Source organism: Aethalodelphis obliquidens, unplaced genomic scaffold, assembly GCF_003676395.1.
Source record: "Aethalodelphis obliquidens isolate GAN/ISIS:26980383/991018 unplaced genomic scaffold, ASM367639v1 scaffold69, whole genome shotgun sequence".
NCBI lineage: Eukaryota > Metazoa > Chordata > Mammalia > Artiodactyla > Delphinidae > Aethalodelphis > Aethalodelphis obliquidens.
In genome coordinates this window covers 3,920,102-3,946,737 of record NW_020838013.1, presented here as the reverse complement: position 1 = coordinate 3,946,737, position 26,636 = coordinate 3,920,102, and the positions used below count along the sequence as shown (strand labels likewise).

The 26,636-nt window shown below is 50.6% G+C and overlaps 2 protein-coding genes across 21 annotated transcripts in view; both read right to left on the bottom strand.

Annotated features, from left to right (window-relative positions):
- Window positions 1-1,453: 1,453 nt before the first annotated feature.
- Window positions 1,454-19,187, bottom strand: BBS1 (Bardet-Biedl syndrome 1). Of its 17 annotated transcripts, XM_027090765.1 has the most exons (17): window positions 18,552-18,598; window positions 18,131-18,207; window positions 17,981-18,015; window positions 14,733-15,005; window positions 14,571-14,617; window positions 14,391-14,429; window positions 14,196-14,268; window positions 12,105-12,236; window positions 11,148-11,254; window positions 9,263-9,383; window positions 8,930-9,088; window positions 7,753-7,822; window positions 7,005-7,163; window positions 4,377-4,510; window positions 3,216-3,350; window positions 2,287-2,373; window positions 1,967-2,053 (listed from the first exon to the last, which is right to left on the bottom strand). In XM_027090765.1, exons 1-17 carry the CDS (start codon window positions 18,596-18,598, stop codon window positions 1,967-1,969), a joined length of 1,782 nt encoding a protein of 593 aa, XP_026946566.1. The 17 variants fall into 17 exon arrangements, with proteins under 17 accessions (XP_026946563.1, XP_026946569.1, XP_026946562.1 ...); XM_027090762.1 differs by lacking the exon at window positions 18,552-18,598 and having other exon boundaries at window positions 1,454-2,053; window positions 14,571-14,623; window positions 18,131-18,545; XM_027090768.1 differs by lacking the exon at window positions 18,552-18,598 and having other exon boundaries at window positions 1,454-2,053; window positions 3,216-3,305; window positions 4,377-4,490; window positions 14,571-14,623; window positions 18,131-18,545.
- Window positions 19,188-19,311: 124 nt separating this feature from the next.
- Window positions 19,312-26,636, bottom strand: part of DPP3 (dipeptidyl peptidase 3) — a 34,456-nt gene continuing 27,131 nt past the window's right edge. For 2 of the 4 annotated variants that reach the window (XM_027090749.1, XM_027090748.1), the window contains exons 17-18: window positions 22,298-22,460; window positions 19,312-19,865 (exon numbers count right to left, since the gene is read on the bottom strand). In XM_027090749.1, coding sequence (XP_026946550.1) covers window positions 19,693-19,865; window positions 22,298-22,460 — 336 coding nt within the window. In that variant the 3' untranslated portion in view covers window positions 19,312-19,692. The remainder of the gene's footprint in view (window positions 19,866-22,297; window positions 22,461-26,636) is intronic. The other 2 variants (XM_027090753.1, XM_027090751.1) reach the window with 2 other exon arrangements.

Here is a 26,636-nt window from a genome sequence, read left to right as displayed (position 1 = left end):
AATTCACGTTAGGTTGGGCTTAGGAATAGTTTCTCCGCTTTCATCATCATGAATAACTATGAGTTGAACCCAGATCAGACTTCTTTGTTCCGAGTTCACACAGTTCATCACTTCACTGGGGTGAAAGGGATTGTGAGGTCATCTGGCCCAGCCCCAGTGACACAGCTCCAGTGACAAGGGGCCCAATACCTGCTAGGGCAGGCCCTTCTGTCTCTGATAAGCTCTCTCAGAAGACTCTTCAGGTTAAGCTGAAATCTCTCTGACAGCGACACTCGCTCTACCTGTCTTTCCATTTCCAGACGAAACGTCCTGCTTATTCCAACTGTGCCTCAGTCAGCTCGATCTAGAAAGTCTAGACCACCCTGATCCAATTGGTTTGTTTGCGAGTGGCTGGACTCTGCAGAGAGGAGGGGGATGGGGCTCTTTCTCTGGTCCAGTCCCCTTGCTTCTCTTAACCTGGCCCCAGAATGCATTCCCTGGGGAGGACAGGGGGTGACTGTGGGCTGTCCCTCACTGTCTCCGGCACAGAGGCTGTTGCCCGGCAGAATCAATCAGCTTGGGGCCCTTGGTCTCAAGAGCAAAAGCTCTGCACTACTCCTGCACCTACTTTCTGGAGTTGACTCCTTGTTTCCTCTAGAGGGGCTGCCAACTCTAGGATGTTAGAGCTGAATCTGGTCAAACTGCCTCATTTTACGCTTGGGGAAACTGAAACACACAGGGATTTGGGTACTTCCCACAAGCCTGAGCTGTCTGCCACATGCTAGCCTGTACCTGGTCAGACAGAAGATATAGGTCCTTCCTCAGGCAGTAGGGTTCCTGGCTCACAAATGGCTCAGGGCGGCCCTGGTAGCGCTAACTCAAAAGAAGGCTGTGAGGCGGGCCAGGCAGACTAGCCAGGGGGCTCCAGGAAGCACCAAGGGCCCAGACTGCGGGTCTCTGATGCTTAAGGTCTAAACATGTACCTTCATTCAGTCTTCAACCTGACTCAACACCTATGGTCCATGCCTTTCCAGTGAATCTCACACTGTGGCCACTGCCCAGTGAACCTGCCACTCACCTGACCGATCTGGGCTCCGGGGCACAGAAGAGCATCTTGACTGGCAGTTCTAGGCTTCTGCCTCCCAAAGCCCCTCCCCAGGACCCCAGAGACGCCCCTCCTGTGTGCCGCGGCCCCACCTCTGCTCTGTCTCTCTGAGCCTTCCTCTCCTGGGATGCTTTCTGGGCACGAGCATCCAAGTCAGGAGCAGCAGCTGTGTGGTCTTCAGAAGCCTGGTGGGGGCTGGGGCCACTAGCTCCTGCACGGCGCTCTCTGCCCCCCGCAGCAGCTTCTCCCTTGGTGATCTTCATGGAGCATCACAGGCCTGAGACCTTGGCTAAGCCCAAGACTTCCGGTGGGAAGGCAGCTATTCCCGGGGCCCCCTGCTGAGCTCACGAGGGGAGATCAGAGGATGTGTTTTGTCTGCAAGCTGAGCTGGGAGGAGCCAAGCCTCTGGAACCCCAGGGAGCAACAGGGGGCTCAGTCTCACCCAAGAAGAGCCTCTGATTGTCTCAGGCAAGGCCCCAGCCAATTCTGCAGCAGCAGCAGAGTGACATGCCTAAGGGAAACGGCAGACAAGGAGGCTGGGCCTATGCCCTCATCTCACCTTGAGCACTTCAGAACTCTGCCTTCAGACCTGGGAGTGGCTTCTGGGGAAAAGTGGGGAGAAGAGAGAGCCCAAAGGGCCAATGCCTGGGTTTCCCTGAGGAGGATGGAGCCCAACCTCCTGGGGACTCACTGACCTGCTGCTACAGGTCACCCAGTGGTCAGGGTGGTGAGAAAGGGGCACTAGGAGAGGAGAGGGAGGCTGTCGCCCAGCACACTGCTGCACTGGAGTGGGCCTGGGGCCGTGGACTCTGCCCGGCTCAGTGGAAGGGGCTGGAACTCCCTGGTCCTGATTCCACAGGGGCTTTAACACGGGCTCAGGCGTCAGGCAGCTGCCAGCCCCTCACTCACAGGCATGTTGATATGGGCGCTGAGCAGGGGTGCGCTCTGGCCTTCTCGGAGCACCAGCACCTATGGAGAAGGTGCCCCAGGTAGTAGGGGGCATTCCCCCTTTACCCCTGCTCCTGCAAAGGCCAAGCACGGTCTGGTCTGCACTGGCCCTAGTGCAGGGCTCTGTCAAAGGGGAGGGGGAGGCTGGGAGGCCTCTACTGGGCAGACACCCACCCCATCCTGGCAGCCACCCAGGGGCCTTGTCCGCACTCACTCACACTGACCTCCCCAACTAGTACCAACCGGCAACCTACCTTGATAATGTCTGAGATGCCCTTGTCACTAAGACTCTCCACAAAGGTCTCCAGGGGGTAGTTGAGCCCTGGCACCAGCAAGGGGACCTAAGTTTGGGGACAAAGAGGTAAAGAAGTCAGCCCTCACGCCTAGACAGTGTTTGGTAGATTCCAAAGCACTCTCATACCTGTTGTCCCAGCTGAACTTCAGTGTGCCCTGGCAGGGTGGGCAGGGATGACAAGCCAGTTTGAGGAGGATGTGGGCTCAGTGGGGGGAGTGAATGCCGCAGGGCTGCATGCATGTCCCTAATTAAAGCTAAACCTTTTTTTTTTTTTTTTTTTCTTTTGGCCACACCGCACAGCAGGCGGGATCTTAGTTCCCCGACCAGGGATTGAACCCGTGCCCCCTGTAGGGGAAACGTGGAGTCTTACCCACTGGGCCACCAGAGAAGTCCCTAAACCTAAACCTCCAACCAAGTCCAGGGCTATTTCTTTCACATCCCAAAGTCTTTCTCAGTTTCTGGTCCTTCCAACTTAGGGTCAAACCTGGACCTGGGGGGAAACAAGGCTCTTCACTCCGGTGCACTGGTACTGTGCACTCATCTTGGAAGAGTCTCCGTGGGGCTCCCATTCCTGCTGCAGGAGTGGCTAGAAAACAGGGCGGGCTCTGGGACCCCAGAGCACCAACAGGCTTCTGAGAGCAGCACCGGTGAGGCCTGGACTCTCACTGTTCTCCCAGAACCTTCGGTGTGCCTCCCTGAGACCTCTCACAGGCTGGGAGAAAAGCAGCTGAGGCAGGTCTCGGGGGCTCTCCCCAGGGCCCCTGCTGCACCCTAGTCTGGTCTGTGGCTGTAGCCACTTGCCAGCTCCCTCACCTCTGACCTGCGGACATCTAATCCGGCCCCGCCCACCCTTTCTCACTCCAGGTCTCAGTAAGGTGGGTCCAGTACCTTGAAGAAGGCCCGGGGCAGAGCATAGAGCCCCTCGTTGTACAGGAAGCAGACCAGCAGCCCCAGGATGGGTCGGGCTGTTGAGGTGTTCTGCAGGTGAAGGGTGAGCTTAAAGGTGGGGCCCAGGCCCTGAACCTGTGCAGAGGGTGGGGTGGGGAGAAAGCCCGTAGGACCTAGTGGCCTTGGGGGCCGAATACGGCCTACCCTGGCCCTGCCCGCCCGCTCCCCCATCAGCGCCCTCAAGTCACCTTCCTCGAACCATTCTAATGCACTGTCCATCCGCCCCTAAAAAGGCACGGAGCTCAGAAGCTTGGCTCCGTGTGCAAGGGATGAGCAAAATCCCAGAGAGGAGAAGGGGCTCGACCGAGGCCACTCAGCAAGTTGGTCGGAGGCACAGTTGGCCTGGGGAAGCCGGCCCTGGCTCCCACCTGTGTCCGTGCCCTGCCCCACCCCGCTCTTCGCAGGGCCTGGCCCAACCTACTCCTCTCGTCCTCTGGTGGCTGCAAGGATTTCACTTTCCTCCCTCTTATCCTCGACTGCTCTGCAGCCGCTTCCTCTCTGTATCTATCCACTTTCTTTAAGGAAAGAGCTATCAGAAGCCCAATTGGATCAGACAGCACACCTCAGGGACCCATTCAGAGCCGGCTGGAGCCCTGACGACCTTGAGGTCACTTGTGTCTGAGTTCAAGGGGCCCTCATCCTCCTTGTGCCAGTGTAAGTCTCAGGATGGCCCCTTCCCAGTACTGGGCAGTCCCAACTCCTTGGGCTGCCGGCAGTTACCGAAATGAACAGGTTTCTTCCCTGTACCACAGCTGTAAGAGTCCCTCAAGGCTCCTGGGAAGAAACAGCCCAAGGTGACCACCTGTGTGCCCTGCCCCAAGTCTGGGGGCTCATCTGAGGCACCGCATGGAATAAGGGGGCTGGAGAGCGTGCCCCACTCTGCGGCCAGCCAAGGGGAAGAGGCGGCACAGGAAAGAGGTGAGAGCGCTCTCACAGAGGAGGACGTGAGCCTTGGGCCCTGGGCCTGTGGGAAGGTGAGAAGGGGCACGGGGCCTAGTTGCCTTGGGATCCGCTCCTGGGCCGAGGGGTGCCCGCACAGCCCTGACCTCTGCCCTTCTGGCCCTGAGGTGGCCTGATGCCCCCCGCCACGTGGGTGCTCACCACAGCGTGCAGCTTGAGCGGCTCCCGCGCCGTCGCAGACACGGGGCTCAGGCTGGACTCGAGGGCCTGCGCGTAGGCACGGGCGGCCCGGAGGCGCAGCAGGTAGAGGTCTGCCTGGAAGGTCCGGTGCATGGCTGAGGAGGCACACAAAGGGCCAATGCTGGACGTGAGCATGCTGGACGTGAGGCAGGAGGAGAGGCAGGGCTGGGGGAGAGGGTGCTGCTCAGGCGGCCGTGGGGAGAGTGCGAGAGGGAGGCACAGTGGGCAGAGGCTGGGAACGTGGGCAATGGGAGGACTGAGGTCCCACAGCCAGCCTCTGGTGACACTGGACGCTGCAGACCACTCCCTGCTCCTCCTTCCTGGTTCTCGCACCACCTGGCTGCCCACACAACCGCAGCCTCCTTTGCTGGCTCCTTCTAGTAAGGGCTGGGGTTCCCTCGAGTTTTGTCCTTGGTCTTCTCATCCTCTGTCTTCCTCGCTGCCCCATCCATGTCCTGCCCCGGCTGTGACCACCCCAAAGAGGAACAACCGCGAGCTCCTGAGGGCAGGGGTGCATCAGGGTCTGGCCCGCATCTGCACCTGGTACCGTGCACTCATCTTGGGCAGCTCGGCGCCCGGCCTGCCTGCTGCTTCTAACTGCCTGATGGGCACCTCCACCTGGACGTCCCATCAACCCCTGGAGCTCAACGCTGCGGAAACCAACCTCATTTCCCTAACTCCGTCACTGCATCCCCGTCCATCAAGTCACCCAGGTTCACCCCTCACAGCTAATCATTGGCCAAGGTCGGATGACCCTTCCTCAGGGCCTCTCCAGAGCCCGCTCCCTCCCCTCCATCCCACTGTCCCTACTTTCCAGACTGAGCACCTTGGTCAGCCAGTCTGTCCTTGTTCCTTGTGCCTGCGAGGAGCCTTCTGCCATTCAGAAGCTTTCATCTTTATGTTACCCCATCCTTTCATCTTTCCTTTTTCCTCTAATACGTTCACAGTTTATTTTAAATTTACCCAGAATTAACTTTTGTGTTTGGTATGAGGTAGAGTTCTAACTTTTTTTCTAGAAACAAGTTGTCCTAATTATGTTTCTTGGACAGTCTCTCCTTCCCCCACTATTTGAAATGACACATCTATCATATACTGACTTTCCACGCGTACAAGGGTCTGTTTCTGGACTTCCTAAACGTGCCACTGAGCTGTATCAATTCCCATACTGATGCCACAGCTGCTAATTCCTACAGCTTCATAGTTCATTCTGCTATCTGATAGGCTGAGTCTCCTCATTCTTATTTTCCCCAAACTTCTTAGATTTACTCTTAGAATCAACTGGTCAAGTCCTCAAAATAAAACCCATAGGGATTTTAACTGTAACTTTGCTATGTTTCTAGATTAATTTCAGAAGCTGTTAACTAATCAACAGCTTTACAACTTTAGGTCTTACTACCCTGAGACTTGGTAAGTCTCATCATTTAAATATTCAGGTGGTCTTTCCTGTTCTTTAAAGCAGTTTTATAATTTTCTTTATTAGACTTTGTATGTTTTCTTGTTAAGTTTACGTCTAAGGATTTCTTTGCTATTGTGAATGGAAACTTTCTCTTTTCTAACTGGATACTGTTGGTATATACAAAAGCTATTGATTCTTGCTATTTTCATTATACCTTAGAGAACTTCTTAATTATTTCTCTAATATATCAATTGCTTCTCTTGGGTTCTCTAGGCTACAACAGCCTGCTAGCTATTTTCTTTATCTTGTAATTTATCCTTTAAACTGTAAGCCAGATTCCTTTCAAAGACAGAGGGGGTTGAGTTACTGTATTTTTCTGCTTAACATCTTTCCCATCTCTCCACTACACGGAATAAACCAAAACATCTTAACTTTGCATTCCAGACCCTTTCGGAGCCAGCTGACCTGCTTTCCCAGCCTCCCCGCTGGCCACTGAGCCTTCCTGCACTGCACCCGCAGCTACATGACAGATGCTGCTTAGATCCAAGTAGGGCCCTGCGCCTTTTCCCAAGCCTCTTCCTAAATCGCCCTCCCCTCTCCCTCTCTGGCTGGTAGGCTTATAATCAGCTTTTGGGGCCAAATCCAATATCATCTCTCTCTGAAGCCTTTCCCAGGCTCCCAGGCAAACACACTCCCTTGTGTGTCTCAACAGCCCTCTGCAGAGACTTATTCTACACCTGTCATGCAACATGAAGTTAGTAAGGTTTACTGAGCTCTTTAGGTAGGGACTGGCCTAATTCTAGGCACCCGGCACAAGGCCTGGCATAATCATAGGTATTAAGTGAATGAATGAATGAATGAATGAACAAAAGAGCAGGAAAATCAAATAGGATAAGGAAGAACCTCGATCAGATTCTACTTCTCTCATGAGACTTCCTCCATCTAAAAGTGGCTGCTCCCTCCTCGAGTTCTAAGGGCTCTCGCCCTCACCCACAGCACCTTCCCCCTTGAGCTGTAGCTCTTTGTTGGCAGGGTGTACCTCCTAGGCTGTCTCTGGGCTTCCAGAGGCATGAGACCCACCCGGTTCACCCAGGTCTCCTCCCACTGCTCAGGGCACCCAGGCGGCATTCACCCAGTTCCTGCTGCTTTGGCGCAAGGGAGGAGGAAGAGGAAGGAGCCAGCCTGAATCTCACCGGTGCCGGCTTCCCGCTCTCGCAGTGTCTGATCCACGTAAAGCCGGGTCTTTCGGGGCATGTTGAGTTTCATGGCCTGGGCTGGTGGGGGACCTGCTTCACCTCCCCCCTCCACAAACACTGCTGTGCGCTTCAGGATCTTGATAATCAGGCCACCACCTAGGGAGGAGGACAGGCAGAAGCAGATTTGTCCTCCCCATTTCTACCCTACGTTCCCATTCTTTCTTCCCAAACAATCTGTCTCATATCGACCCATTTCAGTCTTCCTGCTGAGACTCTGAGTCTCTGGAAGGAATGGAGTGTGTCCTCCCATTAATTCATCCATTCATTGAGCAGCTGCTTTACTTGTTTATTTTTGGCTGCGTCACTCTGCTTGCGGGATCTTACTTCCCTGACCAGGGATCGAACCCGGGCCCCCTGTAGTGGAAGTGCAGAGCCCTAACCACTGGACCGCCAGGGAATTCCCTAGTAGTTATTTATTGACCACTGCGATGTTCCAGTTCCGCATTGTGGCGGATACTGGGGTGAACTGGAGACACAGCCAGGGCCTGGCCCCCAGGTAGTGACATCAGACTGCTGGTGAGCTGTCCCCAGTGAAGGCCCAGCCCAGACAGGACGTGTCTGCAAGCCCTGCTTTCCAAACCTAGGCCCACCAATGTTCCACATCCGCCTCCTCTTCTTTCCCAGGATCTGGCCTATCTCACTGACTCCCAACTTTAAAAACCCTGCCAGGCCCGACTCGCCTCACCTCGTGTAGTCATGATGAGGGTGTGATCTTCCCGCCCGTAGCGGCCAAAGCAAAGGCTGGTCACTGCATCCTACGGTGGCGATGTCAGAGTTTAGCTGGGAAAATGACTCAGTGAGGAGAGCAAGTCTGGGGGGAGGGGGATAAGGCTTGGAGACCCCAGATATGATGTAAGAGGTGAGATGTGAGGCGAGGCCTGGAGCCACGCTGCCTCTAATCCCAGCCCCCTCCTCACTGTCACGGCCACAGTTCCAGACTGAACATCACTGGCTTTGGGGTCAGCTTTCTAAGAGGTCTCCCAGCCTAGTCTTCCTCCCCAGTGTCTTTCACACTGCTGCCTCTGCTGCCTTTCAAAAATACAAATATGACCACACCTATTCCCTGCTGAAAAACCTCCAGTGGCTTTTGCCCTCCTTTTCAGGACATTCAAGGCCTTCCGCATCTGACGCCAACTTGCCTTTTCTATCAGTTCTCTCCCTGCCCTTTCCCCAACCCACACACCACACCGCCTGCCCTCCCAGCAGCCTGTGGTCCAAACCAGCTGCTTTCCAATTTTACATTGTGACATATGACACTTTATACATACAAGTACACAAAGTTTCACATGTGATATATTCTGAACTTCTTTTTTCTGGTTCTGTTGCTGGCCTATTAAATTGATTTTGTTTGAAAAAGTCTGGTCCAGATTCATCAAACTACCTGGACTCCTTTAAAGAACACTCATGCCTCTCAGCCTTTGTTCATGTTATTTCCAGTCTGGAATATTCTATCTCCATTTATCCACTCCATTTATCGAAGCAGACTGCTTCGAGGCCCAGCTGAATTGTGGTTTGCCCTGTGAAATGGCCGCTGAGTCCCGTCCCCATTTATCCTTCACCCCCCCCGCCCCCAGTCACTGGGCTGCCTCTGTGCTTTTTCAGTGCTTTGCTCTGCTTTAGTCTGCCTTGTATTTGAATCGGCTGTGTCTCTAGCTGGCTATCACTTCAGACTGTAAGTTCCCCGACAGTAAGGATTCAGTCACTGATTTATCCTTCTAATACAGTGAGTTGTGCATATGGGATGCTCAACGAATGTTTTCAAAATGCATCAGAAGTTAAGGGTGGCAGGTGGAGTGGGGTCAGGAGAGGCAGTGAAGGGGCCCCACAGGCGGGAGCGGGGCAAGGAGGAGGCAGCAGCTCACCGGCGTGCGGACGATGCTGAGCAGGGCCTTGTCGCGGTAGATGCGGACCTCTCCGTTGGCCAGTCCGGCCATGACGGCCTGCAGGCCCCAGGAGCGCTGCTCCAGGAGGTTCATGGTCAGGATGGCTGCGGGCATCTGCACTGTCCACAGCCTCTTACCCTGCGTGGGGGGCAGGGGACGGTTAAATGTCTGCAGGGGGCTCAGGGCTTAAGAGTGGAAAGAAGGGGTGGCTGGAGTTGCTGGGAAGGGAAGGCCGGAAGGGCTCGCCTGCTGAGGGGGACTAAGGAGGCATGGGTGGAGGGGCTGGGGCTGGTGCTTGCCCAGAGGCCACACCTTGTGGGTGAAGCCATGCAGGCTGTCTTGGTTGCTGCCCACCACCAGGACCTTGTGAACCCGGACAAGCCCCACGGGCTGGGCACTCAGCTCGATGCAGTACTTGGGGCGCTTGGAGTCTCTGTGGAATAAAGACACACTCTCCCAGCCCCAGAGGAACCTCTCTCCTTCCCCGGCTGACCCTCCTCTTTCCAAGCCCCACAGACTACCCTGGCAGGAACCTTGGCCCACAAGCAGATGACTGCGCTGTTAGTTCCACCTCTGTGACTTAGTAGCTGCACGACCTTGGATAACAGGAAGTGTGTCTTCCCTCCTAGTCTTCCTCTCAACTTTACCACAGTAATTTGTGTGATAACCTGGCACTTACCAGTTTACAGTGAGCGCACTGCAGGTTAGACAAAGTAACGGACTGACGCAGTTTAGTAATTCATCAGAAAAGCATGAGGAGTTTATTCTGTGTAAATGCACTGTTCTCAGTTTCCTGGCCTCTGAGTCTTAATTTCTCTTATCAAGAAAGTAGGGGGCTTCCCTGGTGGCGCAGTGGTTGAGAGTCCGCCTGCCGATGCAGGGGACGCGGGTTCGTGCCCCGGTCCGGGAAGATCCCACATGCCGTGGAGCGGCTGGGCCCGTGGGCCATGGCCGCTGAGCCTGCCGTCCGGAGCCTGTGCTCCGCAGCGGGAGAGGCCACAGCAGTGAGAGGCCCGCATAGCACAAAAAAAAAAAAAAAAAAGAAAGTAGGGATAATTCCTGTCTGTCCATCACAGGCTCTAGCCCACCTTGCTTAAGTCTGAGCCAGAGTCATCTCCCACCTAATGACTCCTCTGAGAGCTTCCCTACTGGTCTCCGGGACTCCTTCCAATCTACCCTCCACCCAGCACGGTAATCTTTAAAAAATGTAAACGGGTCATGTCATTCTTCTGAGTAAAACCCCATAATAGTTTTCTACTGCACTTCGGATAAAATCCAAAATCTTTACCATGTCCCACCAAGTCCTGCATGAGCCGACCCTGGTCTCTAGGTCATGTCTTGCCACCGAGCTTGAGTGGCACAAGATAATGTCTTTCCCGCCTAGAGTTCGCTTAAATTTCCTCTGCCTGTAACACTCTTGCTTCACTTTTGCGGAGCACAGGCTCCGGACACGCAGGCTCAGCGGCCATGCCTCGTGGGCCCAGCTGCTCCGCGGCACGTGGGATCTTCCCGGACCGGGGCACGAACCCGTGTCCCCTGCATCAGCAGGTGGACTCTCAACCACTGCGCCACCAGGGAAGCCCTTGCTTCACTTTCTGAACAACTGGCTCCTTCTTAACCTTCAAGTCATCTCCCCAGACAGACACTCGCTGGTCACCCTGACCGCATTGTTTTTCCCGTTGAGCCTGTGTTTTCCTCCACAGCATCCAGTTTGCAATATTACCTTGGTTTGCTGACTTTAATATCTATCTTCCCACAAGGGCAGGGACTTTGTTAATGTTTTGTTCAGCAATATATCCCCAATAGCTTATACAATGCTTCATACATAGTAGGTGCTCGAAAACATTTCTTGAATTAAAAAAAATGACTGTTGAGAAATATCAAACTAACGCATAAGGAAACTTCACATACCTATAAAAGCAACAGAACAAGTATGAGAGACTATTTTCATTTCTTCTAATATCTGATTGCATCACTCGTGTTACGGCCACCCGGCCCAGTCTCTCACTTTGCCAGGCCCCATCGGACGAGCCTCCACATGTCCCCTGTGCTCAAGGGCTCTGCCTCCTATATGAAGTTCTCAGCTCTTTCCATTCCCACATTCCAGCCCCAAAGCCCCCTGCTCATCTTACAAGCCCTCAAGACCACCAGGTTTCTGAGATGTTCCTCTAGCCCCAGAGACCACGGATGTGGCTACCTTCTCAGCATATAGATGTTCCCGTTGCGGCAGGCAGCAGCAAGACGGAACTCCACATCGAACTGGCCAGAAACCTCCAGGAAGACGGGGACGCTGGGTAGGCTCATCTGCAAAGAACAGACTCAAACATCCCGATTTCCCTGGAGCCCCAGCCCTTCCCTGACCTGAAGTAATTCCTCCAAGTCCCAATCTCCTCACTCACACCCTGCTGGTCACAGTTTAAACTTGTACAATTTTTCTGGAAGGAAACTCGGCAACATGTAGCCCTTTGACTAAACTCGGCCACTTCTAGGAATGCATCGTAAGGAAGCATTTAGATAAGCACGCAAAGATGTCTGGGCAAGGAAGCCCACTGAGGTGGTGTTAATAATAGCAAAAAACTGCAAACAAATGTACAATAGGTGACAGGGTACATCTATATAATCGATGTTGTGTGGCCTTTGCAAAGGCTGATGTGGTTTTATATAGATATGGAAAGATATTGATAAGCTTCTGCTACATGAAAACAGTAGCTTACATGATCCTATGCCAAGAGGCCATATTTGTAAAAAAAAAAAAAAAATTACGTAAAGTTATATATCTGTGTCTAAATATGAAAATGTCTGGAAAGACTTATGCCAAAGACTTATCTGTGGGTGGTGGGATTTGGGGATATATATCTTTTTCTTTTCTTCTTCTTTTTTTTTTTTTTTTGTGGCCCCATCACATGGCATGCAGGATCTTAGTTCCCCGACCAGGGCTTGAACCCGTGCCCCCTGCAGTGGAAGCGCAGAGTCTTAACCACTGGACCGCCAGGCAAGTCCCTATATCTCTTTCTTTACGCTTATCTACATTTTATAATTTTCCACAGTGAACACATATTACCAAGAACTAACTGGGGGGCAGGAGATATTGGGGAACAGGGGAGGGAATGGAGCCTGGGCCACGGGTGTGCCCACGGCCAGGCCCCACACTGACCTTGGCCAAAACAGTGAAGGCTTCTGGGTCCAGCACCAGGAGCTCCTTGTTCTCAGTGCCCAGCACCAGGCAGGACACAGCGTCCTCGTCAGCCAGGTTCTTCTTTAAGGTGGTCATGGTGGTGATGACTGTCTGCAGAGGGACTCCAGGGGTCACCCAGTAGCTCCCCTCACACCATCCCCCCAGAGACTCCCAGGACGCCCCAGGAAGAAAGAGGGCAAAGGAGGAGGAAGAGTATCAGAGATGTGACAGAAGATTTATGTACAAAGGTGTTTACTGCAACAAACCTAACTTTCTAACAAAAGAGGATTGTCTAAGTCAATTATAAACTATCTGTATGATAAAAAACCCATGCAGTCATTTACAAAAATCACATTTTACAAGAAGACTCAGTGACAGGGAGGATGCTTCTAACGTATTAAGAGAAAACACAGGTAAAAAGTTATGTTAGTATTATCCCAGTTTAAAAAAAATATATGAATAAAAAAACATGCTGGAAAGCTAAACCCTTAAATACAAACACTGGTTATCTCTGGACAATGAGATCATAGGTGATGTTTAATTTCTCCATTGTGCTTTCCTACAGTTTCTACAGTGGGAATATGTTCTTTTTCTAATTGTGATTGGAGAGAAAACAAAAGAGAAGGGGATGATCCCTTTTTTAGGAATTTCTCCTATGGAAGTAACTTAGCGGGACTAAAATGTTTCTTTGGATGAAGCTGTTCATTGTGTGACTATCTTTAAGATTAAAAAAAAAGGAATGATCCTCAATGCCTAGTGGAAGGAGAAAAGTTATAGAAACATGGACGTTAGTGGCTCCCAATCATGTAACCATGCACATACTTGGAACGATGGCCTCCCCAAAACTGCATCTTTTAAGCAATACTTACTTCATTTACTTCCTGATTTTAAAAGTACTCAATGATAGTGACACCTGTGGACCTCAGCTGCTGCTCGGCAGGAGAGAACAATGTTTCTCACAGAATTGTCTAAGGCTAGCCAAAGGCTGAGGTACGTGTTGGTCAGTGTGTTCGGCTCACGTGGCCTCTACAGGAAGTAGCCGGTTCCCCTGCGGCTTTCTGAAATGCAGGGACAGCTATGGGAGCCCATCCCTGGGCTAGGGTCAGGAACCCCTAGGTCAGGAACCACTGGAGTTCATCAACGAATAGGATCATCAATAAAGCCATTAAAAGCATAACTAAGAAAAATATGAAGTGCATAAAAAGGAGACATTTCTTCTCCAATGACCTGCATGTGAATAGTTACATAAACTATGAATGAAATAATGAACAATCCATGAAATAATCAAGGGGTCACTTGATTAAAAATGGAGTTCTTCAAGACTAATGCTCAAGATATATGTTATGTACTCAAGGGAAGCAGGATATAAAAGCATATTTATAAAGGAAATGTACCAAACTGGTAAGAGTACCTCTGAGTAGTGAGTGTAGTCACTTATATTTCTCCTTTATATTTCTCTTTATTTTCAAAGTTTTCTCTAATGAAAATATATTACCTTTACCCCCAAGATGATAAAAGTTATATAAAGCTACATAACTGTATATCAATTCAAAGCTGTCACTGTGGGGCTTCCCTCGTGGCGCAGTGGTTAGGAATCCGCCTGCCAGTGCAGGGGACATAGGTTCAAGCCCTGGTCTGGGAAGATCCCACATGCCGTGGAACAACTAAGCCCGTGCGCCACAACTACTGAGCCCGTGTGCCACAACTACTGAGCCCGCGCGCCTAGAGCCCGTGCTCCGCAACAAGAGAAGCTACCGCAATGAGAAGCCTGCGCACCGCAATGAAGAGTAGCCCCCGCTCACCGCAACTAGAGAAAGCCCACGTGCAGCAACAAAAACCCAATGCAGCAAAAAATTTTTAAATGAAAATAAATACATTTATTAAAAAAAAAAAGCTGTTACTGTTAACTGGAAAGTAGAAGCCCTGCAGCTTTGTGACTATATATGTGGAAGGGTAACTGCAAAGTAAAACTAGTCGCATTTGGCTGTAGAATTTACCACGAACGTTACATGGTCTCTTTAAAAAACTGTCCATATTTTTTCTAGGGAAATAAGAAGAGAGGGGCAGTACCTGCCGCCTGATGGACTTGGACTTGTGCTGGTTCACAAATGCCTCCATTTCACTCAGCTCCAGCTGCAGAAACCTGGACACACAGAGCACTGACACCTGCATGCCTTGGGCCTGGCTGCCCTCCCCAGGCCACTCCAGGGCCGCTCCCTCCCCGCTGGGAGCTTCTGGAGCCCTGGCCCTCCAGAGGGCCCTTACCTGAGTGACTGTACAGACAAAGGCACCTCTGCCTTCTCCCTGTAAGGAGAGGGACCATCATGGCAGGTTTAGTTAAGGAACAGGGCCTGGGGTTCAGACTGCGGGCTCTGGGATGAAGGCGTAGGGGTGGGGGAATGAGGGAGGGGTAGGAGGCATACGAAGCGGGAAGTGGGATCTCACCGGATGCCCTCCAGCATCTCCTTCAGGGTCAGGGGGTCAATCCGGTCCTGTGCCAGCATGGGAAGAAGGTACAGCCTGTGAGCACCAGAGCCAGGCAGGGAACGAGGACAACCCCAAGGCTGCTACCTTCGCCTTCTTGTTCTCATCCTGCACATCACTCACCTCTTTGGCCTGGTTCCAAAGGTCCTGTTCCAGGGGGTTTGGAGGCAACTGGGGCAGGCTGAACTTGAAGTAGGGCCTGAGATTCTTATACACATACACACAAGGGCCTGACGCGAGTGCCAGCGCTGGTGTCCGGGGTTCGTGTTGCTCCATGAGGAAGGTGGCAGCAGCGGCTGGCAGGGCAGGTAGCGGGCTTTCGCTCAGCACTGTGGGCCCTTTAAGCACCTTCAGGCGGGGCTGCTGCCCACCTGGGCCAAGGTCCCCCACCACCAGCTGTAGAGAGAGGCGGGCTGATTCCTGGCTCAGGGTCTAAAGACCACCCCCGCTACTGCCCCTCTTCTTGGGCTTAGCTTTTTGCTGGTGCACATTCATATACACTCACAATGCACCATGGGTGGGTGGGGGAAGGGCAAAGGCTTTGCAAGAAGGCTTGTAAGCTGTGTGACCTTGGGAAAACTGATGCAACTTCCTGAGCCACAGTTTTCCCACGTGCAAAAGGGGAATACCTACCATACGACACTTGTAGTGAAAATCAAATGAGGTAATCAACTAGAGAACCTAGCGAGGAATAGGTGGCAGCTCATGTTTTCATTGCTTGTTCAGCAAACATTTCTTCAGGGCCTGCTCCACGCCAGGCACTGTTCTAGACACTGGAACAGTTGCTGAGGTCAGTGGGGGGCCTGAAACTCATATCTGGGCTCTGAGGCCTGGCTTCCAAACGGGAACAGAGCTAAAGATGCAGAACCAGTCACGCAGAGCAGGATGTGCTCTACGGACCCAGAGAGGAGAACCAAACTCCTCAGCCTGTCTTTTCCACCCTCCAAGCCACCGTAGCTGTCATGCAAACCCATTCTCCTGAGTGAGGCCTTCAAGGCCCCTCTGATCTGGTTCCCAACTTGTTTTCTAACACCTCCCTATCCATGCTATGCTCCAGCCAGAATGCGGGCGGCCACAGAATGCCCGGATTCTGCGCATGTAGTGTGCTAGGAGCCACACCAGTAACTTCATGCGTCCTTTCATTTAATCCTAGCAACAACCTGTGAGGTAGGTACGATTATTAGCCTCATTTCACAAATGAGGAAGCTGTGGCTTAGAGATGTTAGGTAAAAGTCACCCGGCTAGTCAGTGGTAGAGCTAGGACCTGAACCTAGGTCTGTCTGGATCCAAAGCCGGTGGTCTTAACTATTATTTCATATTGGCCTCAACTTTCTAATTTCAAATTTGCTCTTTCCAAATATGCTGTGAACTTCCAAGCCTCTCTGCCTCTGCTTGTGCTGTTCCCTCTGCCTGGAATGCCCTCCTCTCTTCCATGCCTTCTTGGGACACTTCATTCATCCTTCAGCACCAGTTCATGTTACTGCCCTCTAGTGCCTCCTGATAGAGTCACTGTTCTTTCATTGGTGCTCCCGTAATAATTTCCATATATTCTATTTTAGCATCCACTCATCTACCCCAAAAATATTTATCTATTATCTAATTTGTGCCAGGCACTGGGTTAGATGCTTGGAATCGACAGTAAGCAAACTAGCCATTGAAAAAGTTATTACACAAAAGCATTACCATTTCACATTAGTTATTGGGTCTGTGATTTCTCCACCCTTCACTGCTGTCAGCCCAGCGCCAAGCATACACTAGGTGTTCAGTCAACATCATGGATGAACTAAGGGCATTGTCTATATCTCCTTCTGACTATGGACTGGCTCATTTCTAAGTTTAGTGTGTGCACAACACCTGACACACAGAAGGGGTTCACTGTATGCTTGCCGAATTGTTGAATGATTTATGGATAGGAATTTGGGGGCCAAAGTCACCAAATCCGACTGCACAGTCCATGTAGGGTATGACTCCCTTCAAGCTGCCCACATAACACACCCATTGTGGGTTCACTGCCCTTGCTGAGGGCTGAGCTGACAGACCCAGGTCTGCCACCTTTTACAAACTCGGTAAACTCAGCCTCTCAGAATCTATTTTCCCACTAATAAATAATATCTATGTATGTGAAACTGCCTCAAAGAGAGTCTACTCCAGACATGTTAACTTCCTTTATTTAGCCCAATATATATCTCAAACTTTTAAAAACCTGTGCCTTCAAAATTTTTTATCTATTTTTCTTCTTCTTTTTTTTTTTTTTTGCGGTACACGGGCCTCTCACTGTTGTGGCCTCTTCCGTTGTGGAGCATAGGCTCCAGACGCGCAGGCTCAGCAGCCACGGCTCACAAGCCCAGCTGCTCCGTGGCATGTGGGATCTTCCCGGACCAGGGCATGAACCCGTGTCCCCTGCAACGGCAGGCGGACTCTCAACCACTGCGCCACCAGGGAAGCCCTATTTTTCTTCTTTTTTTAATATTTTCTTGACTACCCCGTGCGGCATGTGGGATCTTAGTTCCCCGACCAGGGGTTGAACCCACGTGCCTTGCATTGGAAGTGTGGACTCTTAACCACTGGACTGCCAGGGAAGTCCCCCAATTTTTTATTTCTTTATTTATATTTTATTTACTTACTTTTATATTTTAAATAAAATTTAAAATTTAACCTTTTTATTATGGAAAATTTTCAGTCATATACAAAAGTAGAGAGACTCATATAATGAACCCCCAAATACCCATCATCCAGCTTCAACAATGATTAGCTCATGGCTAATCTTAAAATCTATACCCTTTTCTTAAAAAAAAAAAAAAATTATTTATTTGGCTGCACTGGGGTCTTAGTTGTGGCATGTGGGATCTTTAGTTGGGGCATGTGGGATCTTTAGTTGAGGCATGTGGGATCTAGTTCCCTGACCAGGGATCACACCCGGGCCCCCTGCATTGGGAGCATGGAGTCTTAACCACTGGACCACCAGGGAAGTCCCTATGCCCTTTTTTTTTTTTTTTTTTTGCTGTACGCGGGCCTCTCACTGTTGTGGCCTCTCCCGTCCTTTTGATAAACATAAAACTCTCACTCTCCTCCCTTCTACTTTCCCTCCAGAGTAACGCCCCACCCCCAACCAAGGGATGTGCCCTTCCAGTAAAGAATTACTTCAAGTTAACAAAATTAAGATGCTTTATCTTAGTATAATTTCCGGCAGCATTTTGCTCTGCTTTACTTTCCGCAGTCTGTACTGTGAAATCAACAGGTTCTCTTCACTTTCCACATTAAAAATAAAATTTAACCCTAAATGTGCTTTTTCAAAGTACACGTTAATTCCAGATTATGCTGAGCTTCTTTGGAGCCATCGGGAAGTCTCACCTCTGGGGTGATATGCTTACCTTGTACTCCCCGTCACCATGCAAATCTGCCAGCTCTGGAAAACATAAAACAGCCATAAGCCAGGGTCTCAGAATTCTAGAGGCTTCCCTACAGAACCATCCGACTCCTCCGTCCCCCAAGAACCGGGGTTCCTGGTCCCAGAGACTCACGCAGGCAGGCGGAAAAGGTGTGGATGTTGGCCATGGGGTCGTAGTGTGCATCCAGCCATTTCGAACTGGCTTCACTGCTGGGAGAAGAGGGAAAGAGTTGCGGGGGGCGCGGAAGATGAATCCCAAGGAAGGGGAAGAAAACTTGCCGGAGCTGGTTTCTGAGAATGAGGTGTGTAGGCAGCTTTGAACTAGGGGTATAGAACATCTGGGTCCAAGTCCAGGCTCCACCACCGGCGCACAGTGACCTCGAGTCACCCACACGCACCCATTCACTCCTTGGGCCTCAGTTTCCCCACTTGATCTCTAAGAGCCCTTCAAGGACCGCCAGCGCTGCTGAGAACCGCAGGAGCCCAGATCCCGGGGACCAGGGCACCCTCTTTACATAGGTAGGAAAAGAGGCCTCAAGGACCCCAGCCTTCACCTCTCAGCTCTGCCGCTGTCGGAATCCGACGAAGACGCAGCAGCCATCTTCTCAGGCGTCACCCTGGCAACCAGCTCCGGCAAGCCGCCGCGCAGCGCCTAATAGAGCCCGGGTTCTGGAAAGCTCGCGTATAAAGGTTCCGGGCGCTCAGCTTTCCGGCCCGGGACGCAGAGGCCAGCGAGCAGGATGCTCTGGCTTGTGCCGGGTTTCTAGCTACTGAGATGCAATCCCTCATTCCAGCTCATATCATTTATCCTTGATCCTTCCAGTAGGAGCTTTTGGGCCTTGCAGCTCAGAGTCAGCAGCAGGGCCCTCTGGCTTTGAGCCCTGGAAACGAGCCCCTGTAGTGTTTATGAACAGCAAAACTAACTCCTCCCCTCTTCATCCTCATGGTTAACCGGGTGGAAAAGAGGCCACTCCTTTTCTCCCTCCTTACTCTAGAGGTCCAGGCTCAGAGAAAAAACACAAAGGGTAAGAGATTAAATCCTAGGATTGTGGCTGAAGTTGAGGCTTTCCAGGTTTTAGGTTCCTGGAATATTTTAAAATAGAAGAAAAGCCACGAAGGAGGACGGCAAAAATTGTGCTACGTTCATCTCTTGACTCTTTGTATATCCACATTTAGAGGTGATGTCAAAATCCCGTTGTGGATGGGAGCCTAAAAATAACCCTCCTTCTCCCACCACAGGCCTTGATCCCAGCACCTTGCTGGGAGCAAATGAGAAGTGAGGTAAAGGCAAGGAAGAACCACACAAATTGCAAAGATGGTGGTGGTTTCTAATATTTATTTTTCTGGTTATAAAAGTAATACATGAAGAGCACTGGACTGGGAGAGGTTTTGAGTCCTGCAGGATGCCAGGTCACTTTCTCAGAACCTGCATTGCCTCATCTGGGAAGCCGGGTAAGGAGTCCTGCCTTGCTCACCCCACAGAGGGCAGTGCAGATCAGATGAGATAACACAGGGGAAGCACTTGGTAAGCTGGAAAGTGCTGTCAAATGGAAGGGCTTAGTGTCGCCACCCTCGGCTGAGGTAGCACCAAGGTCCGAGCTCCTGCCCCTCCCCTAGCCCCTAAGACACGGACAAAAAGGGGGCCACTTGCAGCCTTGGTTTAGTGGAGTGGGGGAAGGGCCATGCAAATCTGCCTCAAGCCTGGCCAGATGGGGTTTCACTGGGGCACTTCCAGAACCGGGCATCAGCTGTGGCCAGCTGGGTGAGGATCTCCTCCAACTCGGGCCCATCCTCTGGGAAGCGCTCAGAGAAGGATCGGATGAGGCCAGCAGCTGAGGCCTCATACTCAAGAAGCTGTACTTCTGAGCCTGGGGAGGAGATGGAGAAAAAAACAGCAGCAGGAAAAGGTCTTAATAGGGAAGCAGAATCACAATCATAAGCATAGGAGCAGCTAGTTCTTCCTGAGCTCTTACCATGTGCCAAAAATTGTGCTCAATATTTCTTTTTTTTTTTTTTTTTTTTTTGCGGTACGCGGGCCTCTCACTGCTGTGGCCTCTCCCGTTGCGGGGCACAGGCTCCGGACGCACAGGCTCAGTGGCCATGGCTCACGGGCCCAGCCGCTCTGCGGCACGTGGGATCTTCCCGGACTGGGGCACGAACCCGTGTCCCCTGCATCGGCAGGCGGACTCTCAACCACTGTGCCACCAGGGAAGCCCCTCAATATTTCTTTATCTAACTGAATCCTTAAAATAATCCTATGAGATAGGAAATATTAAAGGGGGGGTATTCAGTGAATTGCTGCACTCATTCATTCACTTAATAAAGATTTACACCAGTGCCATGTTAGGTAAAACAGACACAGTCCTTGGCCTCCAGGAATTGCCTTATCTCTGTCTACTGCTGGACTCTGGGCAAGTTTCTCATCCTCTCTAAGCCTCAGTTTCCTCATCTGTAAAGTGTGGGCAAGCACAGTGCTTGTTGTCTCAAGAAGCTGTGGTGATTAAATACAAGCATGCATTGAGGGAATGCTCACCAGGCGCCAGCTACCACGAGCATCACGACCCCTGAACCTATTACTCACCTGTTAAGTGAGGCTGTTCCCAGGGTACCCATCTCACTTATGGGGTGTTCCTGAATACTCCTGGGAAGCACTTCCCTCTAACATCCCTCCACTGCTCTACCCACTCACAGCACCTTGTTGTGCCCTGTGGCATCATGGGATGTACGCAGCTAAGAGCACAGGCTCTGAGTTCAGATGGCCCAAGTTCAAATCCTGGTCCTGCCACCCACTAACTGTATGACCTCAAGCAAGTACATTCCCTTCTGTGTCTTAGTTTCCAGCTGAAAAATGGGGATAATAACTTCCTCATTGAGTTGTTGGGAGTTGATCCATGGAAAGTTTTTACCCAGACTCTGGCACATGGGAGTCCTCAAAGGTCAGCTACAATCATCATCAGCATCTTCATCAACATCACCACCACTACCTTTGAAAATTCAACCTGTTCTTCAGGCCTTAAAGTTTTACCCCCACTTCCTCCCCAGACCCTTCCCTGAGTCCCTCAAAAGTAGAGGTGATCTTCCCTTCTCTAAGTGTTCAGACCACTGTTTGTGTCTCTTGGGCACCCATGAACACTTCCCTTATAAGATCATTTCTCTATCTGGCTTACTCCTAATGGGCTGTGAACTACTTGAAGTGAGTAGTCCAACCCCAATGCCTGCCCAGGGCTGGACAGTCAAAGCAATGATGATATTGTCCATGTAATGAGCACTGACTATGTGCCCGGCATGATCCATTCTCTCACTCATTTGACAGGCATTGAGAGGCTCCTGTGGGCCAGGCCCTGTGCCAGGTGTCAGGGATGTGCTGCTCTTGCTGCCATGGAGATGAGCAGCCGAGCAGACAGGAAAATGGCAGAGTGACAGCCGTTTGAAGACGAGGAAGCTGGGTGATAGCTCAGGGGGTGTGCCTGGAGGGTGGGGAGCGGGAAGAGGGTTGCCAAGGGGTGGGGGCCAAACTCCTCTATTTTATTTTTTCAATGAGCTGTATTTTCATTGTTATTAATTTTCTCTTCTGGCCGCACCACGCATCTTGCGGGGATCTTAGTTCCCTGACCAGGGATTGAACCCATGCCCTGGCAGTGAAAGCGCCGGGTCTTAACCACTGGGCCACCGGGGAATTCCCCAGAGTAGAGTTTAGACTAAACCTTTTAAATGCTTTTTCCACACCAGGAGGAGGTAATTATTTCATTTAACCCTCACCACTGCCCATGACTATGGCAGTGAGGAGCAAACGCTCTTAATACAAAAGGGCCTTTCATACAAGAGGTACAAGCGCAAGGCAGACAGGGCCAGGGATTCTGGCAACGGCATCATTGCTTGAGGAGGGAGAAGGACCACGGGGGTGCTAATCTCTCTCCGGGCTCTGCCAAGTCCTGTTGTCCCCTGGGCTCAACTCAGCCTGCTGGGTGCCAACTCTCTGCCTGAGCTGACCTCACTCCTGGGCCCCCGACAGGCCTGATTCTCCGGTATGATGCCTGGCCTCCTCACAGGCCCGGGGTCTGCCTGTTCTACTAGCCCCTGCTCTGCTGGCCTGCCCCAAACCTTCTGTTGCCGTCTGAGAAGCAGCTTGACCCCGTGTGTGTGGGGGGTGGTAGATGCCAAGGTGTGGGCCTGAGGGTTGGCATGGGGAGGAGGGCCACCCCAGGTAGCCTCTCCTGAGCCCGGGTTGGTTCCAGGCCTTCTCTGTGCTCCCAGAGGGCTCTGCACGGCCCCCATCAGTGAGGGCTCAGGAACCCATTACCTTCGAGGCGAGTGTTGGGCTGAACGATGAGCTTCCGGGCTTCCTTACGGAGCAGCACTGTGTCCCTGAGGGAGAGGAAGCACTCGGGGGGTGCATCGGTGACCGCCGCATACCCCTCATACAGGGCCCGGCCTCCAGCCACGTCCCCTGTGGACTTCAGCACCTGTGGGAAGGCAGCAGTTAGTGCCTATCATGGGCGCCCTCCCGGCATCCATGGGGCTTTGCCAGGGGCTACAGCCAATGGTGCCCAGCCCTGGACTACATCTGCTCTCTCGCAGCTTTCCTGTGCTGAATACGCGAGGAATGCGGATCACGTGCTAGCACAGAGTAAGTGCCCACACTAAAGTGAAGCTAATTGTTCTCCTCTGCGTGTCTCACTTGAGCTGTAGACAAGGAAGGTATTATCATCACCCTCTTTTTTTTTTTGAACATTTTTAGGGACTTCCCTGGTGGTCCAGTGGCTAAGACTCTGCGCTCCCAATGCAGAGGGCCCGGGTTTAATCCCTGGTCAGGGAACTAGATCCCACGTGCCGCAACTAAGACCCGGTGCAGCCAAATAAATAAATAAATATTGGGCTTCCCTGGTGGCGCAGTGGTTAAGAATCCGCCTGCCAATGCAAGGGACACGGGTTCGAGCCCTGGCCTGGGAAGATCCCACATGCCGCGGAGCAACTAAGCCCGTGCACCACAACTACTGAGCCTGTGCTCTAGAGCCCGCGAGCCACAAGTACTGAGCCCACGTGCCACACTACTGAAGCCCGAGTGCCTAGAGCCCCTGCTCCGCAACAAGAGAAGCCATGACAATGAGAAGCCCGTGCACTGCAACGAAGAGTAGCCCCCGTTCACCGCAACTAGAGAAAAGCCTGTGCGCAGCAACAAAGACCTGACACAGCCAAAAAATAAATAAATAAATTTATTAAAAATAAATAAATAAAAATAAATAAAAAGTTTTATTTTCACCATGACAAATGTTCAGGCAATTATCCTTAGTGTTCAACAAATACTTTTCCTTGGCTGCATGGCACGCGGAATCTCGGTTCCCCAACCAGGTACTGACCCTGCGGTGGGAGCTCGGAGGCTTAACCACTGGACCGCCAGGGAAGTCCCCACCCTCTTTTTTTAGTAAAACATTTCACACACCCAAAATATATAGTATGTATGTTATAAAGAATAAGACACCCGTACAACCACCACCCAGCTTAAGAGTCAGTCCAGCCGCCCCCTCCTTGACTGCTCTCTGTGGTCTCCCCGATCTGAGGAATCAGCACTCGACCTGGTGCTCATTAGTCCCTTGTTTTCCCTGAGTTTTACTCTCAACCATAAATTTCGCCCACATCCTGTGATGTGCTTTTTCTGCTCGAGTTACACCTGAGATTCATCTGTGTTTGTGCGTGTAGTTATAGTTCACCCTTCTCACAGCTGTACGTATTCCACTTACAAACACGCCACAGTTTCATCTCTTCCACTGTTGCTGTGTAACCTGTGCTTTTTGCCCTTTGAGGCTGCTGGGGACATCCTGTACATCTCCTGATGCTCAGAGGCAGGTTTCCCCAGAGAATCAAGGTCTGGAGGTCAGGTGAATGCTCATCCTTAAAGGACGATGCCCACATTGTTTTCCAGAGTTGTTGCACCTGTTTACATTCCCAGAAGCAGGGGCTGGCAGTCCGTCCTGCTCGGCACACCAGGGTGGCGTTGACAGTTTTTCATTTTGCCAAGATGGTGGGTGGAAATCTCATGTTGTTTAAGTTGTGCTTTTCTGATGACTAACGAGATGGAATAGCATCCCACAGGTTGGTGGGCTACTTATTTTCCTCTTCTGTTCATGAGTTTTTCCTATTTTTCTGTTGGGTTGTCTTTTCCTCCCCCTTTTTTTTTTTTTTAAAGTTCTTTATATATTTAGATGCTAACCTTTTGTTAACACATATGTGGTAAATACCCTATCCTAGTTTAAGACTCATCTTCTCACCTTCTTTATGGTAAGTTTTGATGAATAAAAGTTATTATTATTGTTATTATTTTGGCTGCGCCGCATGGCTTGTGGGATCTTAGTTCTCTGACTAGGGATCAAACCCAGGCCCACAGCAGTGGAAGCACAAAGTCGTAACCACTGGACCACCAGAGAAGTCCCTAAAAGTCATTTTTAATGTAGTTAAAGGGATCGATCTCTTCCTTGATGGCCTGTGCTTCTTGTATGGGGAGAAATTCTCCTCCACTCTGAGGTCATAAAGATATTCTTTTCTCAGTTTAAAACTTTGCCATTCACGTGTAAGCCTTTAATCTCTCTGGGATTGAATTCTGTGTGTGGTATAAAGTAGAAATCCAAAGTGTCTCTCCATAAGGATAACCTATTGTCCCAGGGCCACTATTAAATGGTCCCTCCTTCCCCAGTGGTCTGCAACACCACTTCTGTCATATACCAAACAATCAAAGCTCTTGGTTCTGTTCCACGGGTCAATTTGTCTATTCCTGCCCCAGTGCCCCACTGACTTTAGAAGTCTCAGAATAAACTTTGGTATCTGGTGGAACAAGTCCCCAGCCTGTTTTGCTTCAAGCGTGTTCTGGCTCTGATTCACGGTCCTTTACGCTTCCATCGAAATTTTACCATCAGCTTGTAGAGTTCCATGAAAAACCTCTTGGGCCTTTATTCAACTTTGCTGAACTCTTTTATTACTTTCAATAATTTATAGATTCTTTTGGCTTGCCTACGTAGACAGTCATATCATCTGCAAAACGATGGTTTTTTTGTTTGTTTGTTTGTTTTTTGCGGTACGCAGGCCCCTCACTGTCGTGGCCTCTCCCGTTGCGGAGCACAGGCTCCGGACGCGCAGGCTCAGCGGCCATGGCTCACGGGCCCAGCCGCTCTGCGGCACGTGGGATCTTCCCGGACCGGGGCACGAACCCGCGTCCCCCGCATCGGCAGGCAGACTCCCAACCACTGCGCCACCAGGGAAGCCCGAGGTTTTTTTTTTAATTTTTAAAAAAAATTTTTGGCAGCCCACATGGCATACGGGATCTTAGTTCCCCAACTGGGGATAGAACCCGTGTCCCCTGCAGTGGAAGCACAGTCCTAACCACTGGAACGCCAGGGAATTCCCAAAACGATGAGTTTTGTTTCTTCCTAATGCCTAAACTTTTTACTTGTTTTTCTTGTTTCCTTCTAAAAGCTAGGACCTTCAGTACACTGTTGATCAGAAGTGGAAATAGAAAGTATATTTGTCTTCTTCCTGATTTTAAAAGGAATGTTCTAGTGTTTAAACAAATGACATTTACTGTACTTTCTTTTTTGAGACACTCTTTGTCGGGAACCAGCTGCAAACTGACGCAGTTCTTGCAGCTTAAAGCATGGCAAAGTCCTGCTTAATTCTTGACAGGACCTGAAAGATTATTAGAGAAGACATGAGTCTTGGCCCGTGAGGCTGCTTGCGGTTTCTCTAACTGTAGTTTGTCCCTGGCATGTTTCGGTAATCACAGTCTGTTCTCATGCATGTTTATATTCTGGTTCGCAGAATGTTTTGTACTATAACTTCAACACTAAGGAAATACTGTCTGATGATTCTGTCTTGTGATTTTAACAAAAACATGTATTGCCTACTGCAATATATAAAGAGTTTTGATGGGAAAGTGTGTGTGTGCTTGTACACCACCCTCCTGACCCCATCTCTGCTTAATCCCCTCACCTGCTCTCAGGACTTGTTCCTCAGTCTAACAGCGACTGACAACTCTTATCGGTTAAAGAAATTCTTTTTGAAAAAAAAAAAAAGAAATTCTTTTTGACTCTGAGTTTCCTGAGCGTTTTTTATCATAAATAGATATTGACTTTCAAGAGCTTTTTCTAAATCTATTGAGATGATCATGGTTTTTCTCCTTTAATATGGTGATTTTCATAAATATATTTTATGATGTTAAATAAACCTTTCATTTCTGGGATTAAACCTAAATTGATATTTTCTGGATTTGATCTAAGATTTTGTTTTAGAATTTTGGCATTTACATTTTCCCTTCCTGAACTATCTTCGATTTTGGTATCAAGATTAAACTGGCAACTTACAAGGAGGTAGAGAACATTCTCTCTTTTTCTATTGTATGGAAGAGTTTATATAAAATTGATACCATCTGTTACTTGAATATTTTGTAGGATTCATCTGTAAAACTTTGTGAGCTTACCATTTTAAAAAAATTAATTAATTATTTATCTTTGGTTGCGTTGGGTCTTCATTGCTGCGCGTGGGCTTTCTCTAGTTGCGGCGAGGGGGGGCTATTCTTTGTTGTGATGCGGCAGGCTTCTCATCGCGGTGGCTTCTCCTGTTGCAGAGCACGGGCTCTAGGCACACAGGGTTCA

Excerpts from the sequence above, each read along its gene's own strand:
- BBS1 (XM_027090754.1), bottom strand. The coding sequence starts at position 18,335 with ATGTTCTATACCCCTAGTTCAAAGCTGCCTACACACCTCATTCTCAGA. Across the intron at positions 14,430-14,570 it reads GAGATGCTGGAGGGCATCCG|GGAGAAGGCAGAGGTGCCTT; the intron begins GTGAGATCCCAC and ends CTCTCCTTACAG. Across the intron at positions 11,255-12,104 it reads CCTTCACTGTTTTGGCCAAG|ATGAGCCTACCCAGCGTCCC; the intron begins GTCAGTGTGGGG and ends TGTTCTTTGCAG.